Source organism: Thalassophryne amazonica, chromosome 19, assembly GCF_902500255.1.
Source record: "Thalassophryne amazonica chromosome 19, fThaAma1.1, whole genome shotgun sequence".
In the NCBI taxonomy this organism is placed as follows: Eukaryota; Metazoa; Chordata; class Actinopteri; order Batrachoidiformes; family Batrachoididae; genus Thalassophryne; species Thalassophryne amazonica.
Window position 1 is genome coordinate 35,102,812 of NC_047121.1, and position 23,751 is coordinate 35,126,562.

The 23,751-nt window shown below is 45.7% G+C and overlaps 1 protein-coding gene and 1 long non-coding RNA gene across 5 annotated transcripts in view; one reads left to right on the forward strand and one right to left on the reverse strand.

The window, feature by feature from the left end:
- The first annotated feature begins 700 nt into the window (after positions 1-700).
- Positions 701-20,252, forward strand: LOC117532110. Its single transcript, XR_004566786.1, has 3 exons — positions 701-830; positions 14,797-14,803; positions 20,240-20,252. It is a non-coding gene; the product is annotated as an uncharacterized LOC117532110 (long non-coding RNA).
- Positions 8,217-23,751, reverse strand: part of LOC117532108 (SAM and SH3 domain-containing protein 1-like) — a 172,617-nt gene continuing 157,082 nt past the window's right edge. For 3 of the 4 annotated variants that reach the window (XM_034195364.1, XM_034195361.1, XM_034195363.1), the window contains 9 exons: positions 22,250-22,382; positions 21,529-21,920; positions 20,236-20,295; positions 19,994-20,137; positions 19,776-19,908; positions 19,325-19,494; positions 18,941-19,147; positions 9,499-9,658; positions 8,217-9,324 (listed from right to left, as the gene is read on the reverse strand). In XM_034195364.1, the coding sequence (XP_034051255.1) occupies positions 9,167-9,324; positions 9,499-9,658; positions 18,941-19,147; positions 19,325-19,494; positions 19,776-19,908; positions 19,994-20,137; positions 20,236-20,295; positions 21,529-21,920; positions 22,250-22,382 (1,557 nt within the window). In that variant the 3' untranslated portion in view covers positions 8,217-9,166. The remainder of the gene's footprint in view (positions 9,325-9,498; positions 9,659-18,940; positions 19,148-19,324; positions 19,495-19,775; positions 19,909-19,993; positions 20,138-20,235; positions 20,296-21,528; positions 21,921-22,249; positions 22,383-23,751) is intronic. The other variant, XM_034195362.1, reaches the window with a different exon arrangement.

Consider the following 23,751-nt stretch of genomic DNA (forward strand, 5'->3'; position numbering starts at 1 on the left):
ACGGTCCGGAGCCACAGCAGTTCGGACCCAGGGACCCCGCCGACAACCCCCAGGTGGCCGCGACAAACCAAGTCTGTGAAGAAAGAAAACATGGAGGTGAGTCCAACTCCACACAGAGACACAACTCAAAGGTGCACGCAATCAGCAAACACTTCCTGGCTTAAATCTATACATCAGCTTCTCACCCTGCAGGCACGGAACAACTCGGTTCAAATCTCCACTGCAGCAGAAGCTGATTAGACAATTAGCATAGCGTGACAGCTCAATAACACAAGGTGTGAGGGACACCAAATCCACTGTCATTACTTCATAAAAGTCACCAAAACCAAATTACCTCAGGAAGTGTGCTGAAGAGCGTGAGACCTCACCCAATCCTCCTTCACAGACTGTGGCGTCAAACCTGGAGCGGTCTCTGCGTCTGTGATGGTGAGATTGTTCTCCTGACGTCGATCTCACACGTCTGCTCACAAGGTCGAGTCTCTGGCAATCACACACTGTGCATTCAAGGTTTAAATGCAGCAATCTCTGATCAAGACAAAATACACCACAGCTGTGAGTCCTGATGACAAGCCTCAGGTGTTCAGGGTGAGGTCCTAATGCTCAGCCACTCAGTCCTGAATGCATACCACCTGGTGGGAGAAACAGAAAACAAAAACCAAGCCAGCCAAACACCCCAGCCCACAACACTAATTCTACTATTTTGAAGGGAGGTGATGGTATAGTGGTTATGTGTTGGGCTTGAAACCAGAGGATCCATGGTTCAAATCCCAGCCTGACAGGAAAATCGCTAAGGGCCATTGGGCAAGGTCCTTAATCCCCTAGTTGCTCCCGTTGTGTAGTGAGCACCTTGTATGGCAGCACCCTCACATCGGGCTGAATGTGAAGCATTATTGTAAAGCACTTTGAGTGTCTGATGCAGATGGAAAAGCTCTATATAAATGCAGTCCATTTACCATTTTCTCCTGCTTAGTGTTTTTTTTTAAAGTGATCTTCTAGAAAAGAAATGAAATTTGTTCATGCAAATTAAAAACTATAGTAAAATTTACTCAGTTGAAATAAGCCTTTTTGGTTTTTATTTACAAGGTACTTTGTGTTTTAACAACTGTCCTAATTTAGTTGATATGAAATGAAAGCGGTGCACAGAAATAAAGGAAAACGATTTTACTTGTGAAATGTTTGTGTAATTGTTAAAAAGTCCTTAAAGCTACAGTTTTCGGATTTAGTGCCACCTAGTGGTGAGGTTGCAGATTCTATTCTATGTTTGACTTAATTTTCTTTCCCTTCACGTTTTTTCCTTCTTTGGTGGTGGGAATTCATGTTCCCTTGCCTTAATGTAATAAGCAATAAAGATCCTCCATTCAAAAAAACAAACAAACAAAAATCATCCAAAATAAATAATTGTTAGTCTACACTAGCAACCGGTTAACAACCACTGATGACTTTTTTTCTTCAATTTTGTGGTGAAAAATGCTAGTAAGTACTGTATGTCCATTTTGGGTTACTGTACCAACATGCCGGTGACCTTCATATCTCCAGTGCAGTGGCCCCACAGCCAGGGAGATGTGAAGGACTCATTTGAGAACACATTGATTTGTTGTTGCATGTAATTATACACTGATGAACAAGTTATTATTAATGAATGCTTTTCCATTTTTTGCTAAGACCCCTAAATCCTGCACGCTGTAGCTTTAATGCACTGAAATAAACTTACTGTTTGCTGTGAGCTGAATACGAGGTCTGTCCATAAAGTATAGGTCCTTTTTATTTTTTTCAAAAACTATATGGATTTCATTCATATGTTTTTACGTCAGACATGCTTGAACCCTCGTGCGCATGCGTGAGTTTTTCCACGCCTGTCGGTGACGTCATTCGCCTGTGAGCACTCCTTGTGGGAGGAGTCTTCCAGCCCCTCGTCGGAATTCCTTTGTCTGAGAAGTTGCTGAGAGACTGGCGCTTTGTTTGATCAAACTTTTTTCTAAACCTGTGAGACACATCGAAATGGACATGGTTCGAAAAATTAAGCTGGTTTTCAGTGAAAATTTTAACGGCTGATGAGAGATTTTGAGGTGACACTGTCGCTTTAAGGACTTCCCACAGTGCGAGACGTCGCGCAGCGCTCTCAGGCGGCGTCATCAGCCTGTTTCAAGCTTAAAACCTCCACATCTCAGGCTCTATTGATCCAGGACGTCGTGAGAGAACAGAGAAGTTTCAGAAGAAGTCGGTTTCAGCATTTTATCCGGATATTCCACTGTTAAAGGAGATTTTTTTTAATGAAAGACGTGTGGACGGGTCCGCGCGTCGGGATGCAGCCGCCGCGACGCTCTGCCACAGGAAAAACACCTCTTTAGGAAGCCTTAAGGACAAGTTGGAACATGTCCAGCTGTTAAACAATTTCTCATATACTCACTCCACTGAAAGCCATCAAAAGCCGCCTGGATTTTACAAATTATCAACACGGAGGTGTTTTTCCTGTGCCGCCGCACCGCATCGGCTGCGTCCCGACGCGCGGACCCGTCCGCACGTCTTTCATTAAAAAAAATCTCCTTTAACAGTGGAATATCCGGATAAAATGCTGAAACCGACTTCTTCTGAAACTTCTCTGTTCTCTCACGACGTCCTGGATCAATAGAGCCTGAAATGTGGAGGTTTTAAGCTTGAAACAGGCTGACGACGGCGCCTGAGAGCGCTGCACGACGTCTCGCACTGTGGGAAGTCCTTAAAGCAACAGTGTCACCTCAAAATCTCTCATCAGCCGTTAAAATTTTCACTGAAAACCAGCTTAATTTTTCGAACCATGTCCACTTGGATGTGTCTCACAGGTTTAGAAAAAATTTTGATCAAACAAAGCGCCAGTCTCTCAGCAACTTCTCAGACAAAGGAATTCCGACGAGGGGCTGGACGACTCCTCCCACAAGGAGTGCTCACAGGCGAATGACGTCACTGACAGGCGTGGAAAAACTCACGCATGCGCACGAGGGTTCATGCATGTCTGACGTAAAAACATATGAATGAAATTCATATAGTTTTTGAAAAAAATTAAAAGGACCTATACTTTATGGACAGCCCTCGTATACAGCACAAGTTTATTGTACAGCATGAAAATGAATTGCATTAATTCAGACACTAGCTCAGCAGCTACACAGTGTAATCAACATTTTTAAGAGTAGCAATATTTTCTCTTAATGTATTTTGTTATTAAAACTGTTTTCTAGTTTACCAGTCGTGTAAAAAAAAAATGCAGTTATAGAGTTATACATGATTAATAAAGGATAGAAAATGTCACTCAGCCAATTATCAGTCAGCTTTCATTGACTGTGGCTTGTGAAGGGGATGAGTTGGAAAAACATTTTCAACTCCCAGACGCTCCTCAGTCAGTCACTTATTGCACCTGTAGAAGTTGAGAGAAATTATGTGACACATTAATGAAGTTTCATGTGCAATACCAGCTGCTTGTCTAACTGCTGGACTTGGGTCAAGTTTGTGACAGTTTCCTCTGCAGAGTGCTTCAGCTGTGCACAGCTAAACCACATCTTTCAGAAATGCGAACCCCGTTTACAACTGGTATTAAAAAGTGGTTTGGGTGAAGGACTGTAGTCAGATAGTGCTCGGTTGTAGGAGAATAGATTTGTAAGTCACAGTGAACAGCGGGATCGATGTACAGTAGTGTTCAGAATAATAGTAGTGCTATGTGACTAAAAACATTAATCCAGGTTTTGAGTATATTTCTTACTGTTACATGGGAAACAAGGTACCAGTAGATTCAGTAGATTCTCACAAATCCAACAAGACCAAGCATTCATGATATGCACACTCTTAACCCTATACTCCTGTATACGTTGGTATCATTTGGAATATCCCCATCTAAACAGCGACGCACATCTTCCACCGGTGCTTGATTTGGTCTGGTGTTCGTGCAAATCCTGCTTCGCATAATCCTGGTTCGTGTAAAACCCCTCACTACACACTTTTCTCAAACAGGCATTAACATTTTTCTCACTTTTCTCTCCTGCGGACTGCCTCCGCATCAAAACAGCGAACGAAGTTTCTGGACCTGTTGCCAGATTTGGCGCAGCTCCGCACAGCAGAGAGGGGGGCGGTGTGAGTGGCCCGCTGCGGCGTTTACCGAGCCCACAGACACGATAAGCGCATCGGAGGCAGCGCAATTGCGGTGATATGCCGACCGGTGCCGCGACCGGCCTGCCTGATAAGGACGCAGAACATAATGCGCTGTTTATCTCTGCTTCTGTGGTGTCCGGTGGGTTGCGCACGCCGCATACAAGTAGTTGCCGTTCTCAAAAGACCAAGATTCCTTGCGGATAGGACATGCGCAGAACACAAAATAATGTTCCTTTCTATGGGGATATCCCGATGCGTGTTTATATGACCTGATATTCGGGTTAGAAAAGCAGCAACCCAGGGGTCTTATTCGGGTTTTTAAAAACCGGAATATGAGCATATTCGGGTTTTTGCGGGTGTTTACATGGCCGTGCGCAACCGGGTTATTGCTAATATTCCGGTTATGAAAGGGTTATTGGCTGCATGTAAACGTCTATGAAATTGGGCTATTAGTAAAAAAAAAGCAGAAAAGGGGGTGTTCACAATAATAGTAGCATCTGTTGTTGACGCTACAAACTCAAAACTATTATGTTCAAACTGCTTTTTTAGCAATCCCGTGATTTCTTCACATCTGTGAGGCATTAATTTTGTTGGTTTGGAACCAAGATTTTGTTCGTTTACTAGTGTGCTTGGGGTCATTGTCTTGTTGAAACACCCATTTCAAGGGCATGTCCTCTTCAGCATAAGGCAACATGACCTCTTCAAGTATTTTGACATATTCAAACTGATCCATGATACATGGTATGCGATATATAGGCCCAACACCATAGTAGGAGAAACATGCCCATATCATGATGCTTGCACCACCATGCTTCACTGTCTTCACTGTGAACTGTGGCTTGAATTCAGAGTTTGGGGGTCGTCTCACAAACTGTCTGTGGCCCTTGGACCCAAAAAGAACAATTTTACTCTCATCAGTCCACAAAATATTCCTCCATTTCTCTTTAGGCCAGTTGATGTGTTCTTTGGCGAATTGTAATCTCTTCTGCACGTCTTTTATTTAACAGAGGGACTTTGTGGGGGATTCTTGCAAATAAATTAGCTTCACACAGGCGTCTTCCAACTGTCACAGCACTTACAGGTAACTCCAGACTGTCTTTGATCATCCTGGAGCTGATCAATGGGTGAGCCTTTGCCATTCTGGTTATTCTTCTATCCATTTTGATGGTTGTTTTCCATTTTCTTCCACGTGGCTGTTTTTTTTTTTTTTTTTGTCCATTTTAAAGCATTGGAGATCATTGTAGATGAACAGCCTATAATTTTATGCACCTGCGTATAAGTTTTCCCCTCTCCAATCAACTTTTTAATCAAACTACGCTGTTCTTCTGAACAATGTCTTGAACGTCCCATTTTCCTCAGGCTTTCAAAGAGAAAAGCATGTTCAACAGGTGCTGGCTTCATCCTTAAATAGGGGACACCTGATTCACACCTGTTTGTTCCACAAAATTGACAAACACACTGACTGAATGCCACACTACTATTATTGTGAACACCCCCTTTTCTACTTTTTTTTTTTTTTGCTAATAGCCAATTTCATAGCCTTAAGAGTGTGCATATCATGAATGCTTGGTCTTTTTGGATTTGTGAGAATCTACTGAATCTACTGGTACCTTGTTTCCCATGTAACAATAAGAAATATACTCAAAACCTGGATTAATCTTTTTAGTCACATAGCACTACTATTATTCTGAACACTACTGTAAATGTCCATACATCCACAGCCCTGATGTGTCTAAAGAATATTGGCAAAAAAAAAACCCATGGTGTTTCAAGAAAATACTGTAATCCTTATGTTTGTCTGGCTTCTGAAAATGGAGTTACAGTGTGAAAAAATGGGTGCGTTCATAAATGTTTAATGCAATATTTTTGTTGTTCTCTTTGAATTAAAGGCGAAACTACAAACACTTGTTTCATCTCAGTTCCATTGTGTTGGTGTCTAGAAGAAACAGTTTTTTTTTTAATCTTTTAAAATTTTTGGACCCATGAATTACAGGGGGAGGATGGAAGGTGAACTGGATGGTGAGATCGGCTATCACTCGCATATCGATGTGGTCACAAGAGACACGTTAGCAGGTGTAAATGTAATCAGGTTACAGTTGTCCATCTAGATAAGTTACATTTTAATACCAGGTGTATCTGGAGCATTTGCGTTTTTAGGAATATGTAATTCACGTGACTACTAAAAAATTGACAGCGCTGTTCAGGACAAATGCACAACTTGTTACATTGATGGTGAAATATGGAGATGCAAATGTCACCTTGTGGTTTGTGGCACAATATTTTTGTGTCCTTGACAGTTTGAGGTTGCTTAAAATAAAGCAGCAGGCAAAAAATGTAAAGTGCAAATACCTTTTGGGAAAGCAGCTCCGTTTCATTCAATGGAGGACCCAGATTCACTGAACACTTGGACAAATGATTATTTTGCTGTTTCAGGAGGTGGATTGCTTCAGAATTGTGTGCGAGACTGTCCTCTGTCTCTGAAGACGTGTGGTGTGTGCTGCTCTGCCTGCAGGGAGACTCCGTGGGTGACGCCTCTTGGTTTGGTTCTGACATGGAAAGTGTAGCTCCAGGACAACTGGACCGTTCTACAGAGACAGTGTGGGACATCTTGAGGTGTGGACACGGCATCAACTCTGCTCGTGTCGGCCCGCTGAAGAACGCACTGCTTGTGTTAATGTTCAAACTGCTGCACACTGTATCATATGATGTCAAAGACGGAGAGGACAGAAACGTTGTCTCAGCGTGGTTTTGAGGGCTCGTACCCCCTGCGCTCTTGACACTGGAGGTCAGATTCCAGCTTCTGGGTTTGAGGAGTTTTGTGTCCTCTGTTTTCCAGAGGCCTGTCAGGGAGAAACACTGTCTCATCAGCTGAGGAGCTTGTTTTGTCCTCAGCTCCACAAAGCTTGTACTGACACCTCTACGCAGAAGAGGAGTTGTTGCTTTATGTAGATGATTTGAGCTGCCCTCATGAGGTTGTCCTGGTGGGAAGATAGGAGGCCGACATCCCCGTTCACTTTGGATTAGAGTCTTTTCAGCACTGATAGAGGTCAGAGTCAGAGAGGAGGAGGTGTCCTCTGGTGACGGCAGACGGGTCGACTCAAAACCAGATGAAGACCTGCTGATGGATGAAGATGCCTTTTTGTCCCTTCCTGAAATAAATAAGTGCAGCATGTGCAGATAATGTGGGCATGAGTCAGGTGGACACGAGTTTAATGTAACAGCAGCTCAGAATAAAAAGGAGTGGTTATTGTGTACGGTGGCTGATAGGGGTCATAACACTAACAAATGAAGACAACACTAGTGAAAGCAAAAACAAACAAAACAAAAAACCTATAAGTTCAACAAGGGGTCACAAAAAACCTCTTCCATATGGACCCCCCCCCCCAAAAAAACACTTGCAAACAGAGAACAAATCTAACACACATGCAATGAATTGGTAATGTGTCTGCAAATTCACGCAACACACCAAAACACAGAAAGGCTTTGCAAAGGTGCATAACACAACATTTTTGTTGTGTTATGATGTTTTTGTTGTTGTCTTTGCCTGGTTGATGATGATTTTGCTCACTCTCAAAACCTCCAGGCAGAAACTGTTTATGTTGTGAAGCTTTGCAAAATGTTTCTTTTTGCAAGTGTTGTGTGAATTTGCAGCAGACATGTTAACTGTTACATTTGCTGGTGGTTTGCAGGGGTGGTGGCCAAGTGGTTTCATTGCGGAGGGTTCCCTGTTCAAACCCCACCTCTGCCACTATGTAATGTGGAGCTGCATCAGGAAGGACATCTGGTATAAAAACTGTGCCTAATCAACATGCAGATCCACCTTGGATGTGCTGTTGCGACCCCGAGAGAAAACAAGGGAGCAACTGAAGGGTCTTACTTCGGGTTACAGTTCTTTGTATTCTCTATGTTGCAAGTGTTTTTCAATTTGCAAGATGTTTTGATTCTTCGACCTGCTGCTGTGTTGATAGTTGTTTTTGCTTTTTTTTTTGTAATTGTTTTGTACATTTGCTAATGACTGGCTGCTGCAATTGTGAAAAGACACCCAAGAAAACAAAGGTTTCAAATGTGACCTACAAATGAATGAAGGAAAAGAAGAGTCCAGCTTGGTAAGACACTGAGTCATTTATTCCTCACACTCAGGAAGCGCACTTCAGAGAATGTGGAGACTTTGAACCTAAATGTAACAAACATCTCCTAGAATGTTGGAGTTTGACCTTTTTATTGTGTTATACTTTAAAGTTGTGCCAACTCTGAATTTATAGCATTTATAGTTAAACACTGTAACAATTGCACTATTTAAATGTTCTGCATTCTGCAGCTTTTAGGCACATGTAAAATATTGTCCAATATTATAACTGCCTAGAAAAATACACACAACACTCTTAATAGAAATACGCTGTACAGATGTGATCATCTTCTAACCTTGTAGCCATCTGACATTCACAGTTCTTTTTAGACTTATGCCAGACCAAATAACCACAATAAAAAAAAATATGTATGAATAAAGCAATAACTCACAGTAAATGTGATACTGCAATTACATATAACTTTTGATCTTCATATTTAAATCTCGAGTTGCATCACTGTTTAAACACTCTTACCATGCAATTCTTCAACAGTCACTGTTTCAGGAAATGTCAAACCACTACATAACTCACAACCGGAGCTGTTCTACATATAGCACAGCGTGAACATGTTCAAGTGAAAAAGGGCTTCAGTGAACTTTTTCCTCCTGAAGTGGAGACACCCCAATCATCTCTTCTCCATTTTACAACAACAAATACAAGAAAATAATATTTCTACTGAAAAGCATCAAATGTGCTGACTGAAAGTGACTGACTAAAAGAGCGCTGCTTGACAGAGGCAGAAACAGAACAAAGTACAACTCTGAGACAAAGAGTTTGTGATGTAATAAAGAAGACCAGTCTGTCCAGAAGAGCACGAAACGTGAGTTTGGTGATGGGGAACGGTTGCGTGTCAAGAAGGACTGATGATTACGCAAGTCCTTTAGAGTAAAGGACAACCAGAAGAAGGCAGCAGAGGACAGTGCTCAGAGGTGACTCAGGCTGTCATTACCGTTCTCCAGGTGGTCGCTGCTCTCGTAGCAGCCTGAGTCTCGAGGCGAATCTCTCACGAGGCTATGTCTGTTTAGAAGCAACTTCTCCTGCGATCCTCCAGAGTGGCTGCTTCGCTCTGGATCACTGCTGCCTGCAAGAAATATCACAACCAACAGGGGGCAGTCAGTCACAAGCTATCATCCAGGCACAGGAGGCTCCTGAAGATTCAACTGGGGCAGATTAACTTATTATTTAACAGCATATATATGTGTGTGTGAGTGTTTAGATGAGGGCCAACATTGGAGTTCTGGTTTAAATTTTATACCTGAGCCGCCATCGTACTCTTGGAGCAGCTCCACGGCTGTAAGCAGGACAGCTCTGTGCTGAGGGTTTGTGATGTTCAGCTCATCCAGGTCCTCTTCTTCCAGCAACTTGAAAGTGTCCAAATCCTCATATCCATTAAAAAGGAAGGTGGGAAGATGCTCCTGTGGAGAGATGAGGAAAAACCTGTTGCTGAGTAGTTTGAGTTGAACAGTGAAACTCGAATATAATGGATTCAGGTGGACCAGCAAATTTTGTCTGTTATAATCAAAATCTGTTATATGTATAAAACGGACAAAATCTGTTATATGTATGTAACAGATTAAATGTTTACAGTCAAGAGGCCCTGAACGATCTACAGGGAATCCCCAGCACCGGTTATGCTTACGTATTTCCTTGATTAAACGCCTGACCTTGAATAGGGGTCTGCCTCATTTAATGACCAGGTCAAAACTTTGCGTAAAAAATAAACGCCTGCGTTAAATATGCCCTGGGCATTATGTGCATTAAAAAGATCACATTTGGTCAAGTCACTCTTTCTTCTAAGTCTGCTGTGGAGTGGTACCTTAAAATCCTAAAGCCAGATTTATGCTTCTCCAGCTCCGTAGGTTTGTGGCCATGCAATGACGCAGACGTGCGTGTGACCCTTTTAAAGTTCTCCGTTGCGTCTTGTTGCAATTTACAGCAGGAACAGTGGCTTTTTCTCGATCAATTTGTCCTGCAGGGAGCGCCACTTCTTTATACAATCATCAACCAGCGGTACAGTGCGTACAATTTCTCTCCATGAACTGCAGCTCATTTGAATGTCTTAAGTTTTTAGACTCCTCCTAATAAATGGAATAGTTTTGAATGTAATGAATGTTTGGTCTGCAAAGTAAAGGTCAAACAATGTCAACGTCCATTGGATTCTATTACATGTGACATATCTTAACCTGTAACATGATATGAGGGGATATCAAAAAGTTTTGAGCCTCAAACAGATAGAGCAAGATATTTGGATTTATAATGTTTCATTTTTCAACATAGTCCCCTTCCAGCTACACACACTTTTCCATCTAGTTTCCCAGTCATTGATACCTGATCGGTAGAACTCAACATCTTGGTCCCCTAACCAGCCCTCCGCTGCAGCAGTTAGCTCATCGTCATCCTCAAATCTCTGGTCCCGAAGGTATTTTTTCAGCCTGGGAAAGAGGTGGAAGCCTTGGTGATTTGTTATTGTTTGCTTAGTTTTTGTAATGTTAGCATTTCGTTTGACTTCGTTCAACCAGCTGAATGTTTTCACCCAGTACAAAAGCCAGTTTTTGAGCGCTTTTGTGGAGGAGCTGCAGCTCCTCCATGGTGGTGCTGGTGTGTGGCTTCTGCCGCTGCGTGTGATGTGGCGAGAGCTGCCAGTCATCCCGTGGTGCTGGCCTGCCAGGAAGAATTTGTTGGCCTCTCTGCCAGCGCACAGCAGCCTATGACTGTGATGTTGGCCAGTGCTGCACACATGAGGAGAGAGTTACTGCACAAGAAGTCTGGCGGGAGCTGCAGCATTCTGCCCATGAGCTATGAAGGGCTTGCTGTCCTCCAGCCTCCGCAGAGAGAAGAGCCTGCTGCCCCTTTCAGCATCTGACAGTTCATAAGTTTTGAGTAAGCGATCCTTGATCACTGCGTATTACATGACTTTGATCCATGCAGTTGCACGCACGTCATCGTGACGATCCCACCCGCTGTGTTCCCAGCTGGACGCCATGCTTTGCTCCACCTGCAGCCACACGCTTTGTGTTGGACACTGCATATATAAAATAATTATTATGTGGTGGATTAATCATTTTCTTTGCAAGTTTTCTGCTGAAAACAGCTCTAATCTTCCTGACTCACAGAGGAGCGCACCAGCTGGAGCCATTTGCGTGTGCTGGAGGAAGCATTTGGAGCCGTCTAAAAAGGTAATTATTTGTCATATTTATATTGTCATGGCTTGGTAAAACAGTTGCATGTTCTTTCCTTCTTGTGTGCAGTTGCAAAAGTATGTTTATGAGAGATTTAACATCTCATTATAAGTACTTTCGAGAAGCCTGATTTTGAACCATCAAAGAGAGTCTGTCTCTCTATCTGTCTCGTACATGCGCATTTCAGGTATACAGACAGCGTCTCTCTGTCTCTCTCTCTCTCTCTCACTCTCTCTCTCTCTCTGTCTCTCTCTGTGTATCGTATGCACGCGGGTGTACAGACAGTAATTAGAATTTTGGTATTTGAGAGATTTGAGAAATATTTGGCATGTTTGCAATGTGTATAATTTTGGTGGTGTATTTAGTGTGTGTGGTGGTGTTTGTGTTTTTTTTTTTTGTAAAAATGAGACGTCTTATGAATGTTGAACAAGCGCTTCAGTTTTTTTTTTTTTTTTTTTTAATTGGATCAAGACAGAGCGCGCAGCATGTCGTCTCAACCAGACATTGAGGATTCTGGCAATGATCCCTCTTTTGTTCTGGACGAGGAACCAGAGCAGGTGGTGGATCTCCACACTGGGTCGGATCACACGCTTCTGTATGCAGCTGAGCTCCCTCCCAGCGCCGATTCCTGGAACGCAGAGATGCAGACACACACTGCTCCAGCAGTGGTGCCAGGCACGTTTCGTTTAAAGCGTCAAGATCAACGTTAGCGCTTCAGTTTCATGTTGTTCCTCTTTTGTCCCTTTTATGCTCTTGACTCGCAGGCTATTCAGTGATAAAGCTCGTTCGTCCACCTTTTCTCAACGAATTGTGATTTTTTTTTTTTTTTTTTTACATTTTTCCCTTCATTCAGGAATCATTGTATGTCATGTGACTGGGCCATAAGGTATTGATGTAGATCAGGTGTGATGCATTGTAATATCTGTGTTGTGTGGGCCGCTGAAGAGGAGGTACTGCTGGCCCATCACCACCAGAGGGCGCCCTGTCTGGAGTGCGGGCTCCAGGCACCAGAGGGCGCTGCCGCCTCACAGGAGCAGCCGGGGTGACAGCTGTCACTTATCGCCTATGACAGTTGTCACCAATCATCTGATCAGCAGTGGTATATCAGCAGGACGACATCTCCACCTCTTTGCCGAGATATCGCTCTACCTTGAAGGTACTGTTCTCAGCCGACTGTGTTGTCTTTTTGTCAACATTAACACTTTGTTATTTTTGTGCGTGAAATAGCAGACATTCTTCCGACGAGAGGAGGAGGTGGTTTTCCCGCCTTACGGGTTGCTGGGTGCACACGCACCCACCTTTAACTGTTTTTGTTCCTCGCCAGCAGTACCAGATCCGACACGCGGAGGCAGTGGCCACCTGGGAGTTCGGGACTTGGCGGCTCCAGTATTCCCGGGGTTCGGTGGCGGAGGAAATCGTGTGGTTCCGGTTCTGCTTTGGACAGACGTCTCTTATCTTCGAGCCTGCCCACGCGACACATTGTGTGAATTGACTTCTTGTCTATTGTTGTAATCTGTTGTGTTTGTTGTGCTTTTTGTCACAACAGTAAAGTGTTATTTGGCTACCTCCACTGTCCGTTCATTTGCGCCCCCTGTTGTGGGTCCGTGTTCCTACACTTTCCCAACAGGATATCTCGGCCAACGTCATGGACCCCGAGGGTCGTCAACCGGCTGTTGAACGGCCAATGGAAGAGCAGGGCGCACAGGCGTCTGCAGGAGGAATGATCGGTGAGTTGCAGCGAATCCTCACCGCTTTTACGGCTCGGTTGGATCTAATGACCGAGTAGAACGTCCTCCTTAACCGCAGGGTGGAGGCTCTCGCCGCGCAGGTGGAAGCGCGCCCTCAGGGCGCTGCTGCGGCTCCCCCTCCTGTCGATCCTGTGCGCAACAGTGACATTCCACAGGTCGTTCAACGACCCCTCCCACCTTCCCCTGAAGCATACATAAGCCCTCCAGAGCCGTACGGGGGTTGTGTGGAGACGTGCGCGGATTTTCTTATGCAGTGTTCGCTCATCTTCGCACAACGTCCCGTCATGTACGCGACTGATGCTAGTAGGATAGCTTATGTGATTAATCTGCTTCGCGGTGAGGCACGCGCTTGGGCTACAGCGCTCTGGGAGCAAAATTCACGGCTCCTTCTGACATATGATGGGTTTGTGAGGGAATTCAGAACAGTGTTCGATCACCCAAATAGAGGAGAGACCGCTTCAGCCGTGCTGCTGTCAATGAGACAGGGGCGCCGGAGCGCAGCTGCTTATGCAGTCGACTTCCGCATCGCGGCTGCGAGGTCCGGCTGGAATAGCACTGCCCTCCGTGCCGCCTTCGTAAACGGACTGTCGTTGGTCCTGAAGGAGCACCTGGTGGCCAAGGACGAACCGCGGGATTTAGACGGGCTTATTGATCTCGTTATATGATTAGACAATCGGTTAGAAGAACGCCGTCGGGAGCGAGACGAAGGGAGTGGCCGGGCACGCACCATCCCTCTCCTTTCCGGTTCCGACCGAGTTCCGCCCTCCCCACGCTCCACGGCCTCTACGCTCCGTGTGGTTACAGCTCCCCCTGCTGATGAAGCTATGGACACGAGCAGGGCCACATTTAGGCCACCAGATAGACAGAGGAGGCTGGTCCGCGGAGCGTGCTTTGTTTGTGGCTCAATAGAGCATCAAGTGAGGAACTGCACCGAGCGGTTAAACACCAACGCCCGCCCCTAGAAACTGGGTTAGGGGTGGGCCAAAACATTCACGTGGGACATACCCATATCGCCACACGACTCCCAGTTACAATCCTTTATGAGGATTTAACCCTGAAGGCCCCAGCACTGGTGGACACGGGCTCTGAAGGGAATCTGTTTGACAGCAGATGGGCCAGGGAGGCAGGGCTCCCTCTGGTGGCGCTTACCTCGCCTGTGCAGGTAAGCGCTACTCCCTCTAATCACACATAAGACACCACCATTAACTCTGGTGGTGTCAGGGAACCACCGGGAGGAGATCGAGTTTTTTGTGACTCCTGCCACCTCCCGTGTGATTCTCGGGTTCCCTTGGATGTTAAAACACAATCCCCGGATTGATTGGCCGTCTGGGGTGGTGGTTCAGTGGAGCGAAACCTGCCGTCGGGTATGTTTAGGTTCCTCGGTTCCTCCCGGTTCCCAGGCTAAGGAGGAGGTCAGAGTCCCGCCCAATCTTGGGACGGTGCCGGGGGAGTACCATGACCTTGTGGATGTGTTCAGTAAGGATCTGGCGCTCACCCTTCCCCCCCACCGTCCGTACGATTGTGCCATTGATTTGGTTCCAGGCGTTGAGTTCCCGTCCAGCAGGCTGTACAACCTCTCACGACCTGAGCGCGAATCAATGGAGACCTACATCCGGGACTCTTTAGCCGCCGGGTTGATCCGGAATTCCACCTCCCCGATGGGTGCAGGTTTCTTTTTTGTGGGTAAAAAAGACGGCGGACTTCGTCCATGCATTGATTATAGGGGGCTGAACGAAATCACGGTTCGTAATCGATACCCGTTGCCCTTGTTGGATTCAGTGTTCACGCCCCTGCATGGAGCCCAGATATTCACTAAGCTAGATCTTAGAAATGCGTATCACCTGGTTCGGATCCGGAAGGGAGACGAGTGGAAGACGGCATTTAACACCCCCTTAGGTCACTTTGAGTACCTGGTCATGCCGTTCGGCCTCACAAACACCCCCGCGACGTTCCAAGCATTAGTTAATGATGTCTTGCGGGATTTCCTGCACCGATTCGTCTTCGTATATCTAGACGATATACTCATTTTTTCTCCGGATCCTGAGACTCATGTCCGGCATGTACGTCAGGTCCTGCAGCGGTTGTTGGAGAACCGGCTGTTTGTGAAGGGCGAGAAGTGTGAGTTTCACCACACCTCTTTGTCCTTCCTGGGGTTTATCATCTCCCCCAACTCCGTCGCTCCTGATCCGGCCAAGGTTGCGGCAGTGAGAGACTGGCCCCAACCCACCAGCCGTAGGAAGCTGCAACAGTTCCTCGGCTTTGCAAATTTCTACAGGAGGTTCATTAAGGGCTACAGTCAGGTAGTTAGCCCCCTGACAGCCCTGACCTCTCCAAAAGTCCCCTTCACCTGGTCGGATCGGTGCGATGCCGCGTTCAAGGAGTTGAAACGGCACTTCTCGCCTGCACCTGTTCTGGAGCAGCCCGATCCTAGTCGTCAGTTTGTGGTTGAAGTGGACGCCTCGGACTCAGGGATAGGAGCCGTGCTATCCCAGAGCGGAAAGGCCGATAAGGTCCTTCACCCGTGTGCCTATTTTTCCCGCAGGTTGACCCCGGCCGAACGGAACTATGACGTCGGCAATCGAGAACTCCTTGCGGTGAAAGAGGCTCTTGAAGAGTGGAGACATCTGTTGGAGGGAACGTCCGTGCCATTCACGGTTTTCACTGACCACCGGAACCTGGAGTATATCAGGACCGCCAAGCGGCTGAACCCAAGGCAAGCCCGCTGGTCACTGTTCTTCGGCCGTTTTGACTTCCGGATCACCTACCGTCCCGGGACCAAAAACCAGAGATCGGATGCCTTGTCCCGGGTGCATGAAGACGAAGTCAAAACGGAGTTGTCGGATCCACCGGAACCTATCATCCCGGAGTCCGCTATCGTGGCCACCCTCACCTGGGACGTAGAGAAAACCGTCCGGGAGGCCCTGGCACGGAGCCCGGATCCCGGAACTGGGCCGAAGAACAAACTTTACGTCCCACCAGAGGCCAGGGCTGCAGTCCTGGACTTCTGTCACGGCTCCAAGTTCTCCTGTCATCCAGGGGTGCGTAGGACCGTGGCAGTTGTCCGGCAGCACTTCTGGTGGGCGTCCCTGGAGGCCGCCGTCCGGGATTATATCCAGGCCTGCACCACCTGCGCCAGGGGCAAGGCTGACCACCGCAGGGCATCGGGACTGCTCCAGCCACTGCCTGTGCCTCATCGCCCCTGGTCCCACATCGGCCTGGATTTTGTCACGGGCCTCCCGCCGTCCCAGGGCAACACCACCATCCTCACGATAGTGGACCGATTCTCCAAGGCGGCCCACTTCGTGGCCCTCCCGAAGCTCCCGACTGCCCAGGAGACAGCGGACCTCCTGGTCCACCACGTCGTCCGGCTGCATGGGATTCCAACAGACATCGTCTCCGATCGCGGTCCCCAGTTCTCCTCGCAAGTCTGGAGGAGCTTCTGCCGGGAACTGGGGGCCACGGTGAGTCTCTCGTCCGGGTATCATCCTCAGACCAACGGGCAAGCAGAACGGGTCAATCAGGAGGTGGAACAGGCCCTGCGCTGCGTGACGGCCGCGCACCCGGCGGCCTGGAGTACCCATTTGGCCTGGATCGAGTATGCCCATAACAGCCAGGTGTCTTCAGCCACCGGCCTCTCCCCTTTTGAGGTGTGTCTGGGGTATCAGCCCCCGTTGTTTCCGGTGGTTGAGGGAAAGGTCGGTGTGCCCTCGGTCCAGGCCCACCTGCGGAAGTGCCGTCGGGTGTGGCGCGCCGCCCGTTCTGCTTTGCTAAAGGCCCGGACGAGGGCAAAAGCCCATGCAGACCGTCGGCGGACCCCGGCCCCTACGTATCGGCCAGGGCAGGAGGTGTGGTTGTCCACCAAGGACATTCCCCTGAAAGTGGACTCCCCCAAACTACAGGACCGTTACATCGGTCCCTTCAGGATCCTTAAGGTCATCAGTCCAGCCGCAGTGAGGCTTCAGCTTCCGGCCTCACTGCGGATCCATCCTGTTTTCCATGTGTCCCGGATAAAGCCACATCACACCTCGCCCCTCTGTGCTCCGGGTCCGGCGCCGCCTCCTGCCCGGATCATCGATGGATGATCCGTAGGATGGGCCGGGGCTTCCAGTATTTGGTGGACTGGGAGGGGTACGGACCCGAAGAATGCTCCTGGGTGAAGAGGAGCTTCATCCAGGACCCGGCCCTCCTGGCCGATTTCTACCGCCGCCACCCGGACAAGCCTGGTCGGGCGCCAGGAGGCGCCCGTTGAGGGGGGGGTCCTGTTGTGTGGGCCGCTGAAGAGGAGGTACTGCTGGCCCATCACCACCAGAGGGCGCCCTGTCTGGAGTGCGGGCTCCAGGCACCAGAGGGCGCTGCCGCCTCACAGGAGCAGCCGGGGTGACAGCTGTCACTTATCGCCTATGACAGCTGTCACCAATCATCTGATCAGCAGTGGTATATCAGCAGGACGACATCTCCACCTCTTTGCCGAGATATCGCTCTACCTTGAAGGTACTGTTCTCAGTCGACTGTGTTGTCTTTTTGTCAACATTAACACTTTGTTATTTTTGTGTGTGAAATAGCAGACATTCTTCCGACGAGAGGAGGAGGTGGTTTTCCCGCCTTATGGGTTGCTGGGTGCACACGCACCCACCTTTAACTGTTTTTGTTCCTCGCCAGCAGTACCAGATCCGACACGCGGAGGCAGTGGCCACCTGGGAGTTCGGGACTTGGCGGCTCCAGTATTCCCGGGGTTCGGTGGCGGAGGAAATCGTGTGGTTCCGGTTCTGCTTTGGACAGACGTCTCTTATCTTCGAGCCTGCCCACGCGACACATTGTGTGAATTGACTTCTTGTCTATTGTTGTAATCTGTTGTGTTTGTTGTGCTTTTTGTCACAACAGTAAAGTGTTGTTATTTGGCTACCTCCATTGTCCGTTCATTTGCGCCCCCTGTTGTGGGTCCGTGTTCCTACACTTTCCCAACAATCTGACTGGAAAAAATGTGTGAGGCTCAAAACGTTTTGATATTCCCTCGTAACTAAGCATGACACATGGGGCAAACTATTCCTTTCTAATACCCTATTAACTCAACCAATAATTTGCATCACTTTTTTACAAAAATTAGAGCAACTTTAATTTTTTCACCCCTGTACAAACTGAAATTCTTGCTGTTTTTACCCCATAACATTCAATCACAGATAGTCCAGACTATACATTTTTGGATTCTTTGTGATCAGACAAATAATACGGTATAGTTTTCAATATGATTGGAGCATCTTATAATTCTGACCTCTCTGCAATTCTTCAATTGACCTCTACCTGGCTGCCTACTGAAAATTCAAATGGCCAATCGATTTTTTTCAAAAGAGTAATGTCTAGGAGTATGTGTGCTGAATTTGGTGCTTCTATCACCATTTGAAGGATTCCTCTGTAAATATTCTCTAAACTACTGCACTATATATGCAAGGTTTTTTTTTAATGAAAATACACTGCAATGAGTGAGGATGTTTTGTCCGATGTGAGCAAAAAGCCATTCTACAAAATCCGTTATATACGGTGTTTGATACATGGACAACCATTCAAAAGCATTGAGTCTTTTGCTTTTGTCCAGTGAGTGGGAGTATTTGGTTTATACGATGAAGGTTTAGGTGAGTTTTAATGTAGATTAAAACTAAAAAAACAAAATATGGTTGTTATATAAAATCACGGCTATTTTTTTTGCACAGTAATACACATCAACAGCTCTACTCTCTGTATCAGACAGGATCTAACTCTGCAATGAGTTCAATACTTTGAGGTTGATGCGCTCAAGCAGCTCCTCCACAGAGGTGGGTTTGGGTTGTAGGACTCTCCTCCTCCTGTGTGTCTTTTTAGGCTTCACTTCCTCTTCATGCAGGACATCAACATAAATAAACTTGAAGGTACCGACTTTACCATTGAGCATGCCCATCCACGTACCCATTGGCGGCTTACTAATGATGTCAATGACATCTCCACTCTGCAAAATGAGACAAGTGACATTCAGTCTCAGAAAACATCATAATTCTAAGGCTTTTTAAAGAATATTGTCAATGGAAGCAACGCTTTGTACAAGGAGGCTTTGTGAATACAGGCCGAGATTTACTACAGATTCCATCCGATAACATGATTTATTCAAATGTTAAATTGGTCAGACCTTCAGTTTGAGGGAGTCAGTGTCGTAGGGACTGGGAGTGAAGTCGGTATGAACTAGAGCTCGTCCACAGAAAGGTCCATGGTAAGGCAGCTCATCCTCTTCTCCGTCTTCAGACTTGACGCTCTCTCTGTTGCTGTTGGAAGAGTCAGTGGTCCCCACAGTCTGACCGCCTACACAAACCACATAAACATGCCTGAGCATTCTGAAGCCTGTCAGAGTCCACAGGTGTTATTAGTGTGGCACACATCCTGTTAATATTTCTATTATGACTGCAGGACCATGTGTCTGAGGTTAGCTGCACAGACGCAGTGGGCGCATGAAGTTTAGACTACCTCACAGACAATTTCAAACACTCCAAACATTTGTCTGATCAACCCCACACATCACATGTACTAAGGCCAAGCAGAACAGATCCAGACCTGACCCACACATTGTGAACCCACAGACATACTCATGGAACTTTGTTCACTGAGGGAACTCCGAAGGCTTTCCACAGACCCTCCTGGCTTCAGCTTGGGTTTGTCCAAAGAGTTGGCGTCAGTCTGAGGCGAGTGGGGACAGCTGGATATGTGGTCTGGGCTCGACTAGGACACAGAGGGGAAAACAAGTAGTTACACAGATGTAATATAACCTGCTGAAGTACTACAAGCTGATGCGTCTGAAACACACCTGATCAGAGAGAGGAGAGTTACATCTCTTTGATATGTGTTTTCTCATCGTTTCTCTCACAGACTTGACTTTTTTACCCAGAGAAATACGAGATATTGGAGGAGATTTAACATCATCTCTTATACCGCTGCCTCCATCTTTGCTCTAAGTTATACACACAACAGACAGGAAAAGTTAAACTAAACAACTGCAACATGTCTTTTACAGTTAAATGAGAGTAATTCAATAAAAAAAAGACATACAGAGTTTTCACTGTGTGCCGACCGGCTGGTCAGATCAAATCCTCCGAAGCTGCAGGCTCTCTGCAAAACAAAACCATTAATGATTCACCTCAGAAACTGTGTCATCTTAAGTATTCAGCTGTTACTGGTCTGTACATCAGTGATGCTTCAGCTTAATATTTTGTTGAGGATATTTCATAAAAAGATTTATTTTTAATTCACACTGCAAACAAACAAACAAAAAAAAAATTACCAATATTTACTAACTTGAGCACGAAGTAAAAAAAAATTCTTGAAATAAGGTCTTGAAATTAGCACAGAAAACTAATTTTGGCTTTATTTGACGTATTACAAAGTGTTACAGCTTTTACAGTGTTGCCACAGTTACTTTGAAAAGTTACTTGATTAGTTACTTTATACAATTACTTTATTAGCAGCTGCCAACAGCTTGTTTATAGCTCATAGTTACTTTGCTGAATACTCAATCTTAAAAACAGTGAATGAAGTTACTGTAGAAAGTAACTTTTCAAAGTAACTGTGGCAACACTGATCTTTTACAAATACAGCAGATTAAAAATCTTAGCTGAGTAAAAAAAAAAGAAGCATGTTTTCTTTTTCTAAGCTATAACTCAAAACAATAGTCTTTCGATTAAGATTAATTCATTTTCTATACCCACTTATTCCAATTAAGGGTCGCGGGGAGCTGGAGCCTATCCCAGCAGTCACTGGGCAAGTTTGACTTAAGATTTTTAAGATGTATTATCTGAGAACAAGTAATTATATCTCACTGAAATTTTACTTAAGTGATTGTGTCTTATATTAAAGTGATGATTAGATGTTTTGACTCACACACACATACACTCATCTTCACCCACTTATCCAAGATGGGACTGTGCGGGGCTGGAGCCTATCCCAGCAGTCACAGGATGTGAGGCGGGGTACACCATGGACAGGATGCCAGTCTGTCACAGGGCCACATATAGACAAACAAACACATTCACACCTACGGACAATTTAAAGTTTCCAATTCATCTAATTCCTCCATTTGGATGTGGGAGGAAGCTGGAGCACCCGGAGAGAACCCACGCAAACACGGGGAGAGCACGCAAACTCCACACAGAAATGCCACAGGTGGGAATCGATCCCGTGGCCTTCTCCTTGTGAGGCAACAGTGCTAATCACTAAGCGACTGTGCTGCCTGTTTTGACCCAAAATTAGACAAATATTGTTGGTAAGATTTTGTGTTTTTGCAGTGTAGCACAGCTGGTTACAACACACCAAAAAGCAAAGTGTGAAAGGTTCCTCTGTACTCACTCCATGAGTGGTAAGCGGGCTGACAAGCCGCTGACGGAGCTCTCCGTCAGTCACTGAGCGGCCCATTTTGGGTTCCTCATCATGGCAGGATTCCGTTTCAGAAAAGGAAGAACTGCTACCTCCCACTGGTTCCCTTACACCACTCGTCTCCGGGTGGTTACAGCTGCCGCTCGTCTCCCTCGGGGCTGTGAGAACTTTCTGGCTGGCACACATGTTCCTACAGCTTGAAGAGGGAGTGTTGGTCAAGCTGTCAAAGTCCCTGTCAAAAGTCAGATGCTCCTGCATGTCAGCAACCAGTGAGTCCACAGCGGACACCGCCATCTTCTTCAGCACACCTGAGTACAGGGAGGCCCTGGCATCTTCACAAGGAGGCCCAGCTACAACCAAACTCTCTGGTGAGTGAAAAAACAAGAAGGGAAGGTAAAATGTAATCAACTGTTATCATTTTATCATTTACATACAACATGCAGTCAAGCCCAAAAGTAGTTGGACAGTGACATAACTTTTGTAATTTTGCTTCTTATACCACCACAACGAAGTATAAAGGAAACAACCAGGATGTGTTTGTATTGTGAACTGTCAACTTTAAATACAAGTGTTTAACAGTAATTACAGCCATTTTTATACACAGTCCATCCATTTTCAAAGACCATAAATAACTGGACTATAACCACTGAAACACTATAACGATGGGCTATTCCTCATTTTATAGTATCAGTACCATTTGCTTCATGCTTCTTAGCCTCGTCAATTCTTATCAGCTTCTTCCTCCCTTTCCGGGTTGAGCTGACCAGTTTATGGAGTCTTCTGAATGTTACAGTTTCCACTTCGTTGTCTGACAAGTCACAGGGCTGCAAAGACATACAAATAAAAGATTAGGAAACAGGCATTCTATCACATCACCATCACCACGTACAGACCAACATGTGGCTCTTTGCTGTCTATAGATTCACAGGTAATAATGAAAAAAATTTGACATGTTTTAATAAAGGTTTTCCATTTCAGTCATGGCTGATAGGTGAGACACAAGAAATGCATTTAAACATTACACATGCTGCTGAAACAGAAACCAGCTTAATATAAATATGTGACAGGAAACCACAGTGATGAGGGACGATCGATCCCCGGGCTTGTGTTCTTAGAATAATAAAACTCTCTTTTTGTGGGCGGAAACACAAAAACTCAGTGGTTTGGACATAGCATTAACCTCTGCGTGAAATCACCTTTTCACCGTGTCAATGCACAAGTGGTGAAGGTTCAGTAACACTCGTTGAGCGTTCATGTACAACCCCTGGCAAAAATTATGGAATCACCGGCCTCGGAGGATGTTCATTCAGTTGTTTAATTTTGTAGAAAAAAAGCAGATCACAGACATGACACAAAACTAAAGTCATTTCAAATGGCAACTTTCTGGCTTTAAGAAACACTATAAGAAATCAGGAAAAAAAATTGTGGCAGTCAGTAACGGTTACTTTTTTAGACCAAGCAGAGGGAAAAAAATATGGAATCACTCAATTCTGAGGAAAAAATTATGGAATCATGAAAAACAAAATAACGTTCCAACACATCACTAGTATTTTGTTGCACCACCTCTGGCTTTTATAACAGCTTGCAGTCTCTGAGGCATGGACTTAATGAGTGACAAACAGTACTCTTCATCAATCTGGCTCCAGCTTTCTCTGATTGCTGTTGCCAGATCGGCTTTGCAGGTTGGAGCCTTGTCATGGACCATTTTCTTCAACTTCCACCAAAGATTTTCAACTGGATTAAGATCCGGACTATTTGCAGGCCATGACATTGACCCTATGTGTCTTTTTGCAAGGAATGTTTTCACAGTTTTTGCTCTATGGCAAGATGCATTATCATCCTGAAAAATGATTTCATCATCCCCAAACATCCTTTCAATTGATGGGATAAGAAAAGTGTCCAAAATATCAACGTAAACTTGTGCATTTATTGATGATGTAATGACAGCCATCTCCCCAGTGCCTTTACCTGACATGCAGCCCCATATCATCAATGACTGTGGAAATTTACATGTTCTCTTCAGGCAGTCATCTTTATAAATCTCATTGGAATGGCACCAAACAAAAGTTCCAGCATCATCACCTTGCCCAATGCAGATTCGAGATTCATCACTGAATATGACTTTCATCCAGTCATCCACAGTCCACATTTGCTTTTCCTTAGCCCATTGTAACCTTGTTTTTTTCTGTTTAAATG